At 38.0% G+C, this 17,540-nt stretch overlaps 2 protein-coding genes across 2 annotated transcripts; both read right to left on the bottom strand.

Moving 5' to 3' along the window:
- Positions 1 to 851: 851 nt before the first annotated feature.
- Positions 852 to 14,356, bottom strand: slmo (PRELI domain containing slowmo). Its single transcript, XM_033350191.2, has 5 exons — positions 14,159 to 14,356; positions 13,863 to 14,028; positions 11,044 to 11,130; positions 2,492 to 2,665; positions 852 to 2,201 (listed from the first exon to the last, which is right to left on the bottom strand). The coding sequence occupies exons 1-5, from the start codon at positions 14,188 to 14,190 to the stop codon at positions 1,965 to 1,967; spliced, it is 696 nt and encodes a 231-aa protein (XP_033206082.1). The 5' UTR covers positions 14,191 to 14,356; the 3' UTR covers positions 852 to 1,964.
- A 783-nt stretch (positions 14,357 to 15,139) lies between these two features.
- LOC117166319 (ATPase WRNIP1) lies at positions 15,140 to 17,494 on the bottom strand. The gene is made up of 4 exons (XM_033350190.2): positions 16,772 to 17,494; positions 15,880 to 16,705; positions 15,416 to 15,643; positions 15,140 to 15,357 (listed from the first exon to the last, which is right to left on the bottom strand). Exons 1-4 carry the CDS (start codon positions 17,060 to 17,062, stop codon positions 15,263 to 15,265), a joined length of 1,440 nt encoding a protein of 479 aa, XP_033206081.1. The 5' UTR covers positions 17,063 to 17,494; the 3' UTR covers positions 15,140 to 15,262.
- Between the last annotated feature and the right edge of the window lie 46 nt (positions 17,495 to 17,540).

The following is a 17,540-nucleotide window of genomic DNA, read 5'->3' as shown; positions in this document are numbered from 1 at the left end:
ACTAAGCGAAGTGATTCGACAGGAAAACCGAACAGACATCGGAGGATCGTGTGCGTGAGCTACCTACAAAGGATACTAGCGGCTCTGTGATCGGAAGCTGTCAATATTTGTCTATGTCCGGTAACCGAGTAGCGAGCGATGAACCGTAACGTCATCAATTATCTCTTACATACCACTGGTCAAGCCTGATGTCAAATTTCGTCTGTTTCCTGCCCCATGCACGATGCCACGATTGCAGACCTCACGTGCCACTATCCACCCTCTTTCCCTTCCCTCATTCTCTTTCTCTCTATCCCACCTATTCGCTCTCCATTGTCCCTCTTTCTACTTACCTAGAGAGTTGGCCAGCCAGATTTGAGTAAACCGATGGAAATTGTCTCTAGACCACCGAGAACAATAATGACCCGGTCGAAATTCCGCTTCGCTGGAAATTGCTCGGGCGGAATGTCGAGACCAGTCCTCCATCGTTGAATCGATACTTGGCCCGTATTATACGAGTGTGTTTCGTTCTCGACGCGTGGTAGCACTCGCTGACTCGCGCGAATATTCCCTCAGGGAAATCGGAGGAGGACAGGGACGTCGAGTAGAGATATCAGGTATTTCGTGGTGTACGATTTCAAATGATATGAGTATCGACGAACCACCTGGGACAACGTTTTCCAAAGATGGACCTGGGTTTTCTTATTTCTTTCCGTATCGCGAGTGACCGCTACAAACTGGCTAAAACAGAGACAGCTTACGTGTTCTTATAGTCATTTACTGTTGAATTTGTTCATCATTATTATAATTGAATTTATTCATTATTGTAATAATAAATTGTAACAACGATAGGAAACAATATAATATACCTGTTGCTTTGAAAATAAATATATATATTTCGGCTTTTATGGTCTCCAATTCAACTATCAGAGTAGACGAACTTAAGCTCTGCTTTAGATCCTGATCAATTGACATGAATTATCTGTGCACTAAATGTTACGCGATGTATCTAGTTTGTTGCGTCCTCTTATGATTTATGTTGCGCTTTATTTACTAAATTAACTACTACTGCAATTGCACAAGCCTCACATTTATGCAAATGATTAATTACATTGATATGCTCTTTTTTAGCAACTATAGGAAAGATATGTCGCTGACACTACGATTTAATACGACAAGACTAAGTTTGAACACGTATAAGGTTGAAGACACGTTTGAAGGCACAACTGCCTCAGACAACGTTTGACATCGTTTTAAAGAATTCTGTGGGCTTAATACTCAAACAAATATAAAGCTAAAGAAATAAGCGTTTGGTGAAATGTTCAATCAGTCTCATAGACAACACGTACATAAAACATACCAGCTGTCTATAAAATACGTTACTGTTATATTTTCAATGACTTTCTCGTTAGCAAGGTGCTTTCAATAGAATTTCTGCAAAAACGAATCCTTTTAATATTAAATCGTGATATTATCAGTTATCTCTTTTTCATTAACTACCGCAGCCACATCTCTTTTACTAAAGCGACTTCTGCGGAACGATTGACGGTAAAAAATGTTTCTTTTTTATTTCTATATAAATTAGTAAACTAACGTTATTTTGTACTTTCACCGATAACCTTGTTTGCAACACCTCTATTCCTTCATTCCAAAATTATCAAGTCATTCTCTGAGCTCTAAAAAATATATTATATCCATATGAAAAATCCATTTATATAATTTGATATTTATACGTTTGATAAAATAGTCTTCTAACTGATAACAGTTCAATAGATTAACTCATCAATCTTATTGGCTGTACAGTTATTGGGCAACAATATAAAAATTGTTAATTCCGTCCCTCCCGTGTATACTTTTGGAAATAGCACCGAAACTATAGTGAAGGGAATTGTTTCTCATCGAATCGTTTTATTTCATTTACAATCGTTCCATCGAAGATCTACATGGCGTTAGTTAAAGAGATTGAAGCTAGCGTGATATATTAGCTATAACTTTGGTATCGACTGTGACGGAGGTGGTACTGTCAAATTCTGAAACTCATCGAACGACTTCTTCGCTACGTTTTGAATATCTTCCATGCCCTGTTTCGTAATATTCGTGATGTCATCGAATTGCCGACGCGTTTGATTGAGTAAGTCGTCTGTCGATTTCGCGGCAGTGGACGCGATATCTTTCACTTCTGATTGGAGTTTCTCGATGACCCATTCCACTGCTTGTCGTCCCTGAAACGGAATCAGGCGAAAACACATCGTTACCGTGCGAAAATCAAGCAATTTGCACCTGTGTATCGCGATTTCAGCATAATTAGCAAACTCTTACGAAATCTTTGCACATGAAGAGACCTATAAATATCTATCGAATAAATCATTGATTCGTTCTAAATTTAAAGTGCGTAAAGATTCTATAAAGAGCTCGAACTTGTACTGTCGTTCAAACACAACTAAATTTATATACTGCGTGAAACTTTGTTAAACAATTAAATTCAAAGCTACTAAAAGATAGAAGTATTAACCTTATTCGCGTTTTGTTCGATCGTTAGTGTCAGTAACCTTTCTAGATGGTCTATGAGCGGCACCCCTTGGATAGAAATTACTGCCTGTTGTGTTAAAAGCGTTGTCTCCGGATTCTCTGGATGTGGTGAATACGTGACTACTTCACCGACCGAAACGTGCTTCCCCAAGCTTATCTGCAAGCAAAAGAAAATAATGTAAACTGCACATAGAACAATTTCTCGCAATTCTTGTCATTAGATGCTGAAAGTCTCTTATTTCAGTTACGTGTTCTTGTATCCATCGCGTGTTGTACAACTCGCGGGGTTAGCAACCTTCAGATAGATGGTTAGCCAACATTATCGAGATAAAAGGTTTCCACGAAAGTGACGCGGTGCCATGAATAATCGATGCCACGAAATAAAGGCTGGCAACGGGTTCGTGATGGCCCTTGTGACTGAACAAAATCGATGTTCCGTTGACCATTTAACCGACGTTGCATTTCGAAGTCTTTTAAAGATTCGTTATCCCGTTCACTGATCGTTAAATAAAACATTCGTGCGCGTTTTAGAATTATTCAAAAGACATCGGGTTCTCCATTCTTTCCTTTCACGTTGCAAACATAATGGCACGTACATATGTACAAATGATAGTACAGATGTAAAATAAATGGTCACGATTTCACAGTACCCGTGTGTATCGTTTAACAGCATATATGGGCGATGTAACTACATCACGGGGTTTCTACGAAACAGATAAAGAACCAAAGTACAAACGTCTAATGGTCTGCTTTTACATTGGAAAAATTGTTATTACTTATGCTCTATTACGTATGAAAAGAGCCTGCAAAAACTTCCATACTAAGTAATCATAATGTTCGAATACGAGAGTCAAAACAAGAGTACGTCTGGCAAAGAATCGTAATCAAAGACGAGCCCAATGAGATATTCGCGTGTTCTACGTTCCTCGAGTTCACGAGTACGTGCCGACAATGAACACGTCTGAACGGTAACGACAATGATACGCCCACCACTTCGAAAATTACATCATTATGAGCTCCATACGACTCGTTCGCAGCAGTGCAGCTTGAAGCACTGTGGCCGCGGAGCTGGAACAATTGAATCGCGGGGGTGCAATACGTTTCACGGGGGAATTAACGCCCGCGGCACATTGTGGATCCACGCTGATCGAGATAGAGAGACGCGGTTCTCTATACCCTCCGCCATATTGGCAATCAGTGAAGTCGACTGTGTTACATCGCGCCCAACTATCCAGTCACCGTACGCTTCGTAGTCTCTCCAGCCCCCAATCTTGCGCTGCCATCGCCCCTGTACAATTGCAAGAGGTCAAAAAATTAACGCCCCGCTTCAACTAGCGTTTCATCAATTACGCGGATCGGGGTTTAGGGAAAATGCGAATGGTTTAATTCGTCAGCCATCGGGGAATCGTTATTGAGACGCGTTCAACGCTGTCGAATACAGTTCTTTGTTCTCGCCATCGATAGAACCTCTATTGACGTTACACGAGTGTTATACACATCTACTTCTATCTCTCTCGTTTTGCCCTCTTTTTATCCTGCTCGTTATTTACTCGAAAATACGGACGATTGTATAATAAAAGAAGTAAATATCGAGAACGATTTTTCCCTTTAATCCTGATAAAAGTTACTTGGCAGAAGCTCGGTTCACTCGAGGGAATTTTTCCAAGTCTTGCACGCGGAGCTGCGATTTTTATGCAGGTTGAGAGTAATTTTCTCGCGGAAACTACGAGAACGGTGTAAATAGAATTCTTTTCAGTGGAGATAATTAGCACTTCGCGTCTCTCTTATTATTTAAACGTTTCAAGAACATTGGTTCGGAGATTCTGCTCGGTGTATGGGAAATAAAGAAAGACGAAGAAAAAGAAGACGAGGAGACTATAATTGGAAGGACGGATGGTTTCATTGTAGCTTCCGTAACAAGCGACTCTGAACGTGATAAAGGCGTGTTTTTGAGCGCGGTAACGAGAGCATGCTTCCTACCTTTACGCGAACTGAAATCATCGTGATTAGACGTCAAATAAAAAATCTTTTGTTTCTCCTATTTCCTCATTCGAGATCCAAGATCTCAACGTACTTGCATAACCTAACGCGCATAATAAATTTATAATCTTCATCGAAATCGTGTAGTAGCTACTTCGTAATCGTACCCTTAATAAGTTCCATTTGAAATATAAATTTCTGGAAAAAATGAAAATCCATTTTGAGCTCAACCTACTCTCAGGAGTACCTTCGAAACATCGACTCTTTCTTCAACGTCACAACAAATCCCTTTTCCACGGGGAGACATCGGAAGAAGAACTTTGCCAGAGAGATATTCACCCCTCTCTTCTGCCACAACGTAATCATCTTTCGTTGTGTATCATCAGTGGCCCAACGAAAAGCATCAGAAGAGTGATGCGTTAGTATCGTCGCGAAAAAAATAGAAATAAAAATAAAGAAAAAAAGAACACGTGGAAAAGGTAAACGCCTGGCGCGCAATTTAATCCTATCAAGCGGACGATCGATCCCTCTTCCGGTCCTGGCGTCAACGACGAAGTAATTAATTTTCACTTTTTTTCGGCTAGGCTGTAGAGAGTACGAAAAGCGTACATCGTCGATCCTGTCTCCCCTACCCCGCGTCCGATCTAGTGCATCGGTTAATTGAAATTTTTTTCATCAGCCGCGCGTCGAAACCGATGTTTGCCAATCCCTCGGTCTCCGCAGCAAGCACGGCGTTTGCTTTTCATTTACCGCAGCGTTGCGGTATGGTCACGTTTAGTAGCGCAGTTAGGGTGAAAGTCGTTAACTAAAATCAAGACCGCGGTAAAAGAAAGGAATACACATCCGAGGCACGCGAAGCCGCAAAATTTAACGTAATCCTAATCACACCGAGTCTCCTATCTTCTTATTAAATAACTTTTTTAAGTCTCTTGAGATGCTTGAATCCTTTTAACCTAGAATCGGAAGAAACAGGGTAACGCCTCTCCAGGAAAAGTAAAGATTTCGCGAAAGAAGTAAACTCATACAGGATGTTAGATGAATTGAAAAAGTTCCAAACTTATCAATCTTCTATTCCATTTCTGATTTACACTGAGATTACCAGTCCGTACAAAGTAGCAGAATTAAACTTTCTTAATAAGGAAAATGTGTGGACGTTTTGTGAAAAGATCTAATCGCGGTTATAGAAGAAGAGTGTAAACTATCGTACAAACGCGTCCAATCAAGAATTCCCGTGATTCCGTTTCATCCTTCGTCGATATAACGAGGAGAGAACGAAACGGTAGACCAAGCTCTGTGAAGGGTCGTTGTGCGGGCTAAAGGACGTTCTTCAATGCGCACTCGCGAGTAATTAGCATCGCCGCATAATTGAGAGGACTTTACGGATCTAGCTGCAAGCAGCATTATTCGAGCCATGGTATGCTCCCAATTCGACCGTACCATTCGATGCCTCGAGAGGGTGCCATGGCCGGAAGCTCAAATCTAGCAGGACACAACGTCGGAAACTGAATCGACCTCCAATAGAGTTTGGGCCTCGGGCTTTCTCTTGCGCACGATAATCGCAGATTTCAGCGGATTTTGGGGAGATTCGGAATCGTGTGCTGACAAATCCGTATTAGATCGTGTAAACGGGAGCTTCCAGTCATCTGCTTCTGCAGTCGAATGGATACGCGTGGTTTCCTTGCACATTCGATTCAATTACTTGTTTCCACGTGTATGTACATTTCTGAACAAACAGAGCCGCATTCCTAATCCGAATCGATACTCTCTGTGACCATTTTGATTCATACTCGTGAAATATTCGAAAAGGCATGGGCGCAGACACGTATGTATCTCCCAGTGAGATTTTTACGCGTGACAAACTACCCGTGAAAATGCGTACGCGATACGCAACCAAACATTTTCACCCTCAACGTTAGCGCATCTGCTGTCGCGAGATCATTAATATCCATTCTGTGAAACTTTCCCAACGAGTCTGGTGGATCAACTCGGCGGGAAACATTTCGATGGGAGCGTCGCGTGACAACACACAGTCGACAAGGGTTCAGAGGGATCAACGGGGTTTCAACCCGAAGCATGTACACTAGCATCGTACAACGCGCGAATCCCGCTAGTCTGAAGTTACCATTTTTCATTAAACTGGCCCACCGTCTCCGTGACTCCATATTTCAATCGATTCAAAAAATGCTGCCGCTGCCTGCTGCTATGTCCGTATAAAAATACGTAAATGCCATGGCGGCGGACTGGTACGCGTTCTAGGAACACGTACCCTTCACGGCGCGCATTCAGCCACGTACAATTTGTTGTTTTTATGATTTAGAGAGCCGCGAGTATAATAATTCAGTCGGTGGCACATTCAGTCAGCATCGTGCACCACCACCCAAATGCAACCCCCTCGAGATCTCCATCAGCAGAGTCCACGGGGAGTCCCCGAACACGACTAGGATACATCACCGATATACGCGTCCGTTATTAATTCTCGTCCAATGCCATCCCCTTCAGTCCCTAGTACCTAGCTATATACTTCTATCTCTACCGTGTCTTGGATTTTCGCAGTCACACGCACGGAAATTCGTGGCAGGACGAAGGAAGGATCGTTAGAGAGAATACACGAGTCGTCGCTGATAAAATATTGTTCCGATTTACTTTGTGTCTGGCAACGTATTGCGGTAGACGCGCGGGAACGGAAATTCGATTGATCTATTGCCGTTTACTTTTCTACGATTTCGAATATGTAGAATCTATCGGGTCGTTTGTAAGGCTTTCGCGAATCCACTCAAACATTTTTTCCTTCCAGAGGTATCATTATGTTCTGATCGACTTCTACCGGTTCAATTTCCCGTATATCTCTTTTGACTAGGAAATCGTGCCACATAGAAAATACGATATATATGAACCGATAGAGTTTGTCATACCTAAACTTTCTAAAAAGTTAATCAGATAATTGGAAAAACTCTCTTTAAAAAAATTATTAGTGCAGGTTTATAATGAAGCTAACGCACGAACGAAGTATGTATATACACATTTTATTATTACCGTTTTTTTACTGTATTATAATTATTATATATTTATTACTATTATTGTATATTTATATTACGCTTTGATTATGATTTGCCGTGCGACACGAGTCCAATAAAAAATATTACTACCAGCATCCCCGTTGGATACATCAATGCACACAACAGCTGCAAAACATTTACGCAGACGTCATCGAGGTTGAAAGTCAGGCGCACCATGCAACACGTTTTAAATAATAACACGATTAACTTAACGCGATCAAGCGTCATATGTTGCACGAATGCAGTGTGTCCGTTTGATAATCCGATAATATCATCCATCCACCTGCACCACCGGGAGAATGTTTCATCGTTTTTTCTGCCGATCGGTTGTATTCATTGCAACGTGATTCCCCAGACGCTAACGCAGGCATTGTTTTAGATTAACGGTAGGCGACTCTACAACGTCACAATATTTACAGTTCCGCTACTTCACGATCCCCACCAGAGTATCGGAACAACAATCCCCACCAAAGTATCGGAACAACAATCCCCACCAGAGTATCGGAACAACGATCCGACATCCAGTATCTCTTCAGGAGATCCATCTCTCTGCATATATCCCTGAATCCATGATCAACTCCAAAATATGCAACGACCGACCAGTAGTCTGACCAGTACATACCAGCAACACTAGAGAGACTCAAGCCCATTATGTTCAGCTTGAACTCGATGCATATGCGCCAGATGCATTTAGGTTCAACGATACGATGCCGCATTACGTTCCAAACGGCGGCACGATACGTATGCATCTCGTGTAACGTATGCAGCACGGCCTGCTGAGAGGGGGTAAATTGCTAAAAGATATCTCCCCCTTGGGATTCGACGGGGATAGGTTATAACCTGGCCCGGACTCTGCTCGAGCTTATGTGGAATACATTGCCTCTGGTACGCTTCTCTACAATGTTCGTTTGTCCGCGTGGTGCGTACGCCCTTCAATATTAGAGAGAACGTGGCTTAGTACGCGTGCGAGGATGCGAGCGTATCAACAGCGTGCTTGCACTTATACTCGCCAAACAGGCCGAGCATAGAGAAAGCGTTGACATCCCGCCGGGAATTGTTCAATTTTAGTTAAAGTTCATCTCTAGCCCTCAGCGTGCAGAAAACGCGGAAACGCGTCCCCGTAGATTACGCAAGCGTGGGACGATCAGCGAGGAAATATCACACGACGCTTCCGACTGCTGTCTCACCTTAATTAGAAAGACGACAGCGGGAAAGAGGACGTCAAGGGTTGTGAACGTGGATGCCCGTGTCCTGCGTACAGTGTACAAGACGAACGACCCGCGTGACGAGGAAATTCCACGTTTGTATCGTTACTGGCAGCGCTATTTCACTGTGCATTGATGTATCGCACTAATCCATAAGTTCGTGTACATTTCCTTTAGTAACGGTACAGTCAAAAATTAACCAGCATGCGCTCGAATGTGTCGGATCACGAATGGGTCTTTCTACTTCCCAGGATACGTCCATGTTTTTTGTATACTCTTGCACGGTTTCCTGTTACACTTTTATATTCGTTTGTATGATGTTTAACAGTGACATATTTTATCCGGAATCTCTAGAATTACTTCTGGGAATTCATTGCAGCGGTACTGCATAATATAAGCTCCATTTTTTTTAATTTATTACCTCCGGTCACTATACAATAACGCTTCGAAATGTGTTCTGTTTTTAAATAATTAACCGTATTAAAGGAACCAGGCAACGCATAATGTATCCAAACATGCTATTTAGGCAATGAGCACGTATTGTGAGATCCGTGTTGTATCTCGTTTCACGATAGCTCCGTTTACGCTTTATACTTGATGTATAACGGCAAACAGTAAAGTTACATATAAAACAGCTGATAAATGGACAGCTAGTAGCTGCGCTCAGTGTTTCGCTGTTAATGTTTACGTAACAAGTCAGCCGCGAATTTGCACATGTTTCAGTTCATATTTTAGTAAAATTTTCTAACGCAGATATTACCGAATTCAAAATGCTTTTTGCCACATACGCTTCTTTCCAAAAATTATCCCGATACTTCACGCATGGAAAACAAACACGCTTTTTTGCGCGCCAGTAAAAGCATCTCCGTGTACAAATTTGTGCACGTCTAAATACCCGATACTAAGGCTTGTTCGTGTATCAAGACTCGATAAGTAAAAACGATCGACACGACGGCAACTCCTTGTAGATGGAAAGGTTGCACTTTTTGTACAGAGCCATCTGCGGATCGTTCATCATACCTGTAATGCATCTAGCCGCCCAGTTTCTCCTTTTTCCTTTTTTTTGACCGAGGATCGAGCGAGGAAGCGAGCGAACGATCTTCGACGCGTAGCAAGAGAGCAATGCTTCGGTTCCCTTTCCTTCGCCGTTTTCCGCCCTGTCTTCCTAAAACCCTCCTGGCACGTCCCTCCGAAGAGACCACGAAGCTATGCAACTCCCGGTAATGCGCGCATCAATAACCTATCATATCCAACCTTCTAGATGCGATGCGATGCTATACGCCCAGACTCTACGATGTGCCGATCTTTTCGTGCTTGTAACTCGAGTAAATGTATCTACTACTCGAGCTACAAGCTCTACGCGTCCATAATTTTCACCGCGGTAAATATTTCCGTGAAAAAGAACAGGAAGACCGATGGTGACACTTTTGTTTGTAGTTATTTTTCAAAATATAAAATTACTCACGTATGTCAACATGTTTTTCAATTATACCGTGTATTACAAGTATACACGATGAGCATGGGTCGTCGAAAAAAACGGAGTGTAATGCTACAGATGAAATTCCACCAACCTATTTTCCAATTATTCTTGCTGATCTCGACTCAAATGGAATTGAGAATATATTGATTGTTCGATTACACGGGCACACGAGCAGCACGTGTGTATGCATTGCACTTCGTTCATCAAATTTATTTTCACTGCTCAAATGAATTGCTAATGCAAGTACGAAAAAGGAGTAACTATATCGATGGTGTGAAACATTAAAATGCTCGAATACCAACGTGTGCATGTTTAATATTAAAGAAGCATCCGTTCTTTCGCAGGCTTTATCGTCGAATTATTCGTTTCAATTAGATCGATACGAATATAATACGATTCAACGATCCGATACGAAGCAACATTTGCACCTTCGATATCGATTTATTCATTCTCCATTTATCTCGTTTCACGAAGATAAATTACAAATGCGGTCAGAGCACTTTGTCGAGTAATATGTGAGTAATAAAGAGCAAATGTAATGAAATCTCCGTAAAAGCATGCTTCATAGGAGTTCTCATTCGACTGATTAAACATTATACACGATATTTCGATTAACAATATGAATTAAGTGGGAACGAGCCGTGGAACTATTTCTGCATATCGGGTCAACTTGTTAACAGAGCGTTAATGTGAAGTATCGTCCTAATGTAATCGTGAATCTCTCAAAGTATTTCACTAATTGAAAAATTGTTTGACAATTGACATTACATTAAAGTAATCTAAATAAATAATATAGAATTATTAATCAACTTACGTTTACCGTCCGGACTACCATTTCTTTAGATTCTGGATTTACTTCGCTCCATTCGCTGGCGTAGTATGGACCTTGATGACCGAAGAACTGCAACAAGAACAAACAAAATTCTTTTTCACAAAGATTCATTCAAAGAGTACAAACTGCAAGCGATAATAATATCAATATACATGGAGCATTTGCTGATTCAACTATCTATAAAATGAGAGGAATTTCTGTCGAAGGTGCAGCATGTTCGCATAACAACAAGATATGAATTTGCTAAATCTTTCAATGTTATATAATATATAACAAAGATACGACAAATTAGAGTAATTTAATTTTATCAATAAAAGTACAACATCTACGTCACTATACATTTACATTTATATCAAAGCATATTAAATTAATTTAAAAGCAAGTTCATAAGTCTACCTGTGTTTATGACTTACTGTTCGCTTCTAATTAATTATGTTCCTCTGATTAATTATACTTTAATTGCGCGACCCAGTCAATTATTACAACGTCTATAAAGTCATTTCCGCATCGGTTAATGTTCGAATATACAACGAAACTTGTTATTTGAGTACATCTGTTAATTAGTCAAAAATTTTCGTCGATGCAGCAGCAGGCTCGACGAATTCGTTCTCCTGGTGGAAGAGAAAGGGAAAAACTAAAAGAAAAACAGGGAGGAGGTAGCTAACTCAAGTTGAAACGAGGCTTTGCACTTTCCCTTCCGTCAAGTAATTTCAAGAGTGCCTAAACGTGAAGGCGATACCTTTCTCCCTCTTTTCTATCTTTTCGTTCCACCTACTATGCATTCGTTATATACAAAACTGTGATTCGAGGCATTCGAGCGAGAGCGCCAGCACAACAGGATGGCTTTGCGAAATGGCCAAGCTTATAGAAAATCCTGCGAAAGGAAGCAATTCGCCGAGCCGAAAAGGATTCGAAGCTGGGATCTCCCGTTGGCTGAAGAAGAAACAGGACTGAGAGAAGAGATTCTAAGGGAGGCCAGTCTATATCCCAAAACGCAGGCGCCTAGCTGGATGATTGCCAAAGAGCGTAACATTGGTGGAAGCGCTCATTATGAAAGTTGATACGGTGTCGTTGTTTTGTAATTCCCTCTAGTCTCGAACCCGAGTCCACCCCGCATCTTCTTCTTGCTCGACGTTGTCGAAAGTTTCGAATTTCCTGCTAGCTACTGCCGCTGTTTGTATAGATTGCTTGGTCAAACGGCAGGAAACTGTTTTGCCTATAAACTGTTATCCGGCAAAGAAGGAATGCATAACACCCCGTGTAGATTGATTTCTTACGATATCCAAACTTCGTGATAAACTCCACTGTTGGATACATGTACATGATATTTTAGGCTTAGTTTAGAGTAAGACTGTAATGTATGAAAAGTACTTACTGAACAAGTGAATATAGAATAGGGGAAAAACGACTATAATTGTCTATCTAGCATTTTGCATGCTCTATGTCTACTACATTGATATAATGTATTAATTTAATATTACGGTTTGCCAATATGTTCATAAGCTATATAATTTCTGTAAAAAGGATTAGCCTGGCATTAACTTGGACGCTTCTACGTCAAGATCACTGTTACTAAGCCAATTATGTAGCAGATATATGTTATCTAATTGAGGGTTAACCGATGTCTGATTATAGAAACGCATAATCTATTTAGAAAGTAGGAACAACGTAACGAAGACCTTGCACGCGCCAAATGTAAATCTATGCTACATTTAAGTAAGGAAAATCATTGATTACGCAAGTATAAACGTATCTTGTTAACTTGCACTGAGAGGCATTTTGCCAATCCTTCTAACGTATTACGAGCGTAATTACTCGTATCGATGTATTCATACTATATTGTAAATGCAATTATAAATAAATTTCTTTGATATTTATAATTTCCAAAATAAGTTAACACGATAAGTTCTTCGCGGCTGAGACAGGAAGAGAGATGAAAAGGTCGATTTCGATAAACATCAGCGATGCATGAATAATTTGTATATAACATATCTATGACGACGCTCGCTGCTGAAAATCGATAAGCTAAGCCGTTTCTAAATTTTCCTCAGCCAGAAAATTAACTGAAACATGAACAATCTTAATCGACGCTAGCGCTAACGTGGTAACTGTAAGAATCAAGACTGACATAATGGAAGATTTTAGGACCTTGAGGCAAATGGAATTTTGCAGAATGATTAGCTAGATATGCATCACAAGTAAAGTAATTATACTTCCTGATACAGAATAATTGAAACAAACAAACATTCTCTAACACATCAATCACTGTCATGCATTGCAAGATGAGAATTTAAACTTTAAACTATTCAAAAACCTCTATCTTTTTATGTGAAATAATACTCAGTATTTCAAAATAAAATGATAGCAAATAAAAGTAAAAGATCTTTTCAATGGTATAATATAATATAAACTAAAATAATTTAATAATATAACACATTGTAATACGTTGTAATAATATGATTATCTCTAACTTGAAATATTCATGAATCTAAGGATTTAATACTTAAAGAAAGAAGAAAGCTCATAAATAACCTCTGTACTTCTATTACTAATATATAAATTGTATTACAGAGTTCATACTATAGCACTCTAGTTACACATAATCATATGATTAAACTTCAATGACAATATGTTAAAGACATATACATATTTATAAATCTGTACATTATTTGTCGAATTCTGTTCAGTTACATCCATTAAATTAAATTCTATATGGTTGCAAAACATGAGTTCATTAGAGAGGTTATGTTCAATACTACATGAAATGAATAACTTCAATAACTATAATTTACAATACTTACTGGTGATAGCCATTTAGGAAAACGCCATTGAGTGGTGACCAATCTATGAGAATAGAGAACACCGTCCCTGACTTCTCTGTCGATGACATCTGTACCCAAAACCGATGGGTTTAAAGGATTTGGATACTTTCTGCATGCTGCTTTCACGACAGTGTCCCATGGATGACTACAATCATAAAGCAGATTGAAATTTTCTGTCATATAATTTTTTTTTCTGACAAGAGCATATGATAAAGCATTTCTATATTCTACTTTTAACAGTTAGAAATGAGAAAACATTTACAAAGAAAACTTACTCAAAAGTATGGTGTGATGTCCACAACTTCATGTTTATAGAATTTTTCAATATAACGTATGGTTAAGACTATAATTTAAATTGTTAATAATCACACGAAAACATTACTCTCTAGTACTACAAGGTTCATCTACCAATTCCAAAACCTGATGTAATATAAAAGACAGTACGAAAGGTCTCCACTTTTATTGTATATTGTATATTGATCCACCAAGAGTTGGTATACCTGCTTCTAGCAACCAATGAGCTTGTCTCCAATTCAATCTGATTGGTCTATCACAGCGCGCTGCTTTCTATTAATTCAAAAATATTAACTAATCAAATCACGTTTAATTTAGTCATAAAAAGTTTCCTTTAGTAATTTTAGTTAAACAATTGAAGTAGTTAGGAATTTTAATATTTATTTGTATTTTGTATAAATAGATCGTGTAAGCATTTAACCAATCAAAGGAAGACGGTGAGTGGCATTATTGCAGAATATAATTTGAGAAGAACAACGGTAAATATATGTACTCTTTTCAAAAGAATAACAATTGAAAAATGTAATATTACTTGCAATATTTTCACAACCAATGAGGTTTTCCCTAATTCAATCTGATTGGCTATTTTTTCAATTGAATCTGATTGGTCTATCGTTAGGCGGTACTTTCTATTAATTCAAAAACGTTCGGACGAGGAAGTCACGTTGAATTACATCCGAAAATCATCTCGTTAGAACAGTGAACTATAATTTTTTATATTGTCAAGATTATTGCTTCTGTTTACTTTTTACTTCTTTGTTACTTCAAATCAGTAAACAATTTCAATAGTTTTTTGGTTTTAATATTTAATTGTACTTTCTCATATAATCATTTCGTAATGTTGACGTTGGCAGCGAGGTAAATCGTAACTCTTCTTCATTGTTATTAATTGTTATTCAAATTTTAATAGTAGTTCATGCGATTTTGTAATTTCAGTAAAATATGTTCGACTTATCAATAAATTAGACTTATATAACTTTATTTTATTTATTTCAATGTGTATGAAGTAGAATTTGTCTTGTGTAGGTAAAACAAATTGAAAATTGTTTTTAGAAGAAAATATGTTGGGCGATATAAAGAATTTATCAACTTTCGGAGAAGAAATCAACATGCTGTAAGCTAAATGGTAGATAAGTTTGAACGTCTTTCTCTTTATGCAATAAATTTCCTTCTTGGCAACCTATAAATAATAATAAGAGAAAATGATAAAATTTTATGTTAAATGTTTAATATCTTACCAAAAATAGCATAATGTTTTTCTTGTCCCGTACTATCTCTGATATGTACTGGTACTCTAGGTTGTGGATCTTTGTGGTTTATAATTATATTTTTAGCAGATTTTAAAGCATTATACACAAGTTGCGACTTTGGTGCTCTAGTTAAATATATGACACATTGTGCTAAAATCACATCACATTCTGGCATTCCGATCATTTGACATCCGTGCATAGTATGAACAGCTATGCCTAGAATTTAAAATTAATCTCTTATGTTACTGTGCTATTCATTACAATATTAAGTCACTTATCAATATATTTCAATATATTTCACCCAAAAAAATCAATGTGTACCTTATAAAAATGTCATTTTAATTAGAATAAAATATTACAAAGTTTTACTTCAAAGTGCATTCTGTTTCAAGACAACTGCAAGCTTTTCATTTTCCTGCATTAATAAATAAACTGTTATTAATCATATATACCTAAAGCATCAGGGTCTGCTAAACCAATATCTTCACTTGATATTCTTACTAATCTTCTTGCTACATCCACTGGATCTTCTTTAACTGCCATAATCCGTGCTAACCAATATAAAGATGCGTTTTCTTTGCCAGCTTTTATTGATTTGTGTAAAGCAGAATATAAATGATGAGTATTATTATGTTTATCAGATAATGTATGTGCTTGTTTAAGACTTTCTTTAACATCGTCAAGAGTTATTGAAACAAGATGAGAAGAACTTAGTTCGTTTGACACTTTACTTTTAACTGCCAGTTCTAAACTATTTAATGCAACACGTGCATCTCCATCACATACCTCTGCTAACCAATCAATTACCATCTGATTAATGGAGAAACATGGTTTAGAACTACAGCTTAAACTATACTTTAAATTAGTCAATAAAGTTTTTTGTGGAAAACTATATATTTCTCCGTTAATAGATGAAATGGCTTTACAAAGAATATCTACAATATTTGATACCGTTAACTTATTTAAAGCAAATACACGGCATCTACTTAGCAGAGCAGAATTTAAGCTATAAGATGGATTCTCTGTAGTTGTACCAATTAGAGTAAATGTGCCTGCCTCAATATGTGGTAAAAAAATATCTTGTTGCAATTTATTAAAGCGATGTATTTCATCCATAAATACAATAACTTGATTGTTCAATTTTGATTTAGTTTTTGTTGTGTTAACAATATTTCTGATATTACTCACACCAGAGGATGTTGCAGAAAGATTTTTAATATGTACTTTTTCTCCATGTATTTCTTTAATTAGTTTTGATATAACATTAGCTAAAGATGTCTGAAAAATATTTCAAGAAATAAGTATCAATAATTAGAAAATGATACAAATTGGTAAATATCTTACCTTTCCACATCCTGGTGGACCCCAAAATATCATGCTAGGAATATGCCCTTTTATTAGCAATTGTTTTAGTATTGTGTGAGATCCAATAACTTTTTCCTGCCCTATGTAATCATCAATGCATGTAGGCCTCATTCTTTCAGAAAGAGAAATGAATTCTTTATTTGGTAATGATTTCTGTTGATTCATATTTGTTATATTAATCACTGTATTGGCTTTGTGTTTCTTTAGTGGATTTGTTTGATTAATATCTTCATATGAAAGAGATCTCTTTGCTGTTGATAATGTTTCCATTAAAATCGTATCAATTGAACCAAAGCATTAACCAATATGATTTTCTACATCATCTATAGAGTAATTTTTTCTGCATACTGGACACAACATAGTACTCAGATTTTTCTGTACATTGTTCTATACACTGTATCAGTTGTGTTGTAGTTTGGATTTTGTATTGTTTATTTTCAATCAATTTATAATATTCAGATATATTATTTATCATTAAAATCTGATTATTTCTATCAAAATTAAGCGTGAAGAAAATGCGTTCCTTAGTTTGAACGATTTAAATTAAATTTCTGACATTAAGATGAGTCGTAGCGTCATCTATTGCTTATTGTATATGTTTCGGTTATTACAGAGATACATATTATCTGTCCAACAAAACGAAGCATTAAACGTAAACAAAATTTGATTACTGTGGCTGCAACTATTGGCTACCGACTAGTATCATTCGAGTGTCACTAGTCGGTAGCCAATAGTTGCAGCCACAGTA

The sequence above is a fragment of the Bombus vancouverensis genome, chromosome 11 (assembly GCF_051014615.1).
Source record: "Bombus vancouverensis nearcticus chromosome 11, iyBomVanc1_principal, whole genome shotgun sequence".
Taxonomy (NCBI): Eukaryota; Metazoa; Arthropoda; class Insecta; order Hymenoptera; family Apidae; genus Bombus; species Bombus vancouverensis.
The sequence above is the reverse complement of the archived record's forward strand: the minus strand, read 5'-3'. Positions and strand labels throughout refer to the sequence as shown.

Coding starts and splice junctions, on each gene's coding strand:
- LOC117166319 (XM_033350190.2), bottom strand. CDS start 17,062: ATGGAAACATTATCAACAGCAAAGAGATCTCTTTCATATGAAGATATT. Junction 16,706..16,771: donor GTCCACCAGGATGTGGAAAG/GTAAGATATTTA, acceptor AATATTTTTCAG/ACATCTTTAGCTAATGTTAT. Junction 15,358..15,415: donor AAAACATTATGCTATTTTTG/GTAAGATATTAA, acceptor TATTATTTATAG/GTTGCCAAGAAGGAAATTTA.
- slmo (XM_033350191.2), bottom strand. CDS start 14,190: ATGAAGTTGTGGACATCACACCATACTTTTGA. Junction 14,029..14,158: donor ACATCACACCATACTTTTGA/GTAAGTTTTCTT, acceptor TTATGATTGTAG/TCATCCATGGGACACTGTCG. Junction 2,202..2,491: donor TCGAACAAAACGCGAATAAG/GTTAATACTTCT, acceptor ATTCCGTTTCAG/GGACGACAAGCAGTGGAATG.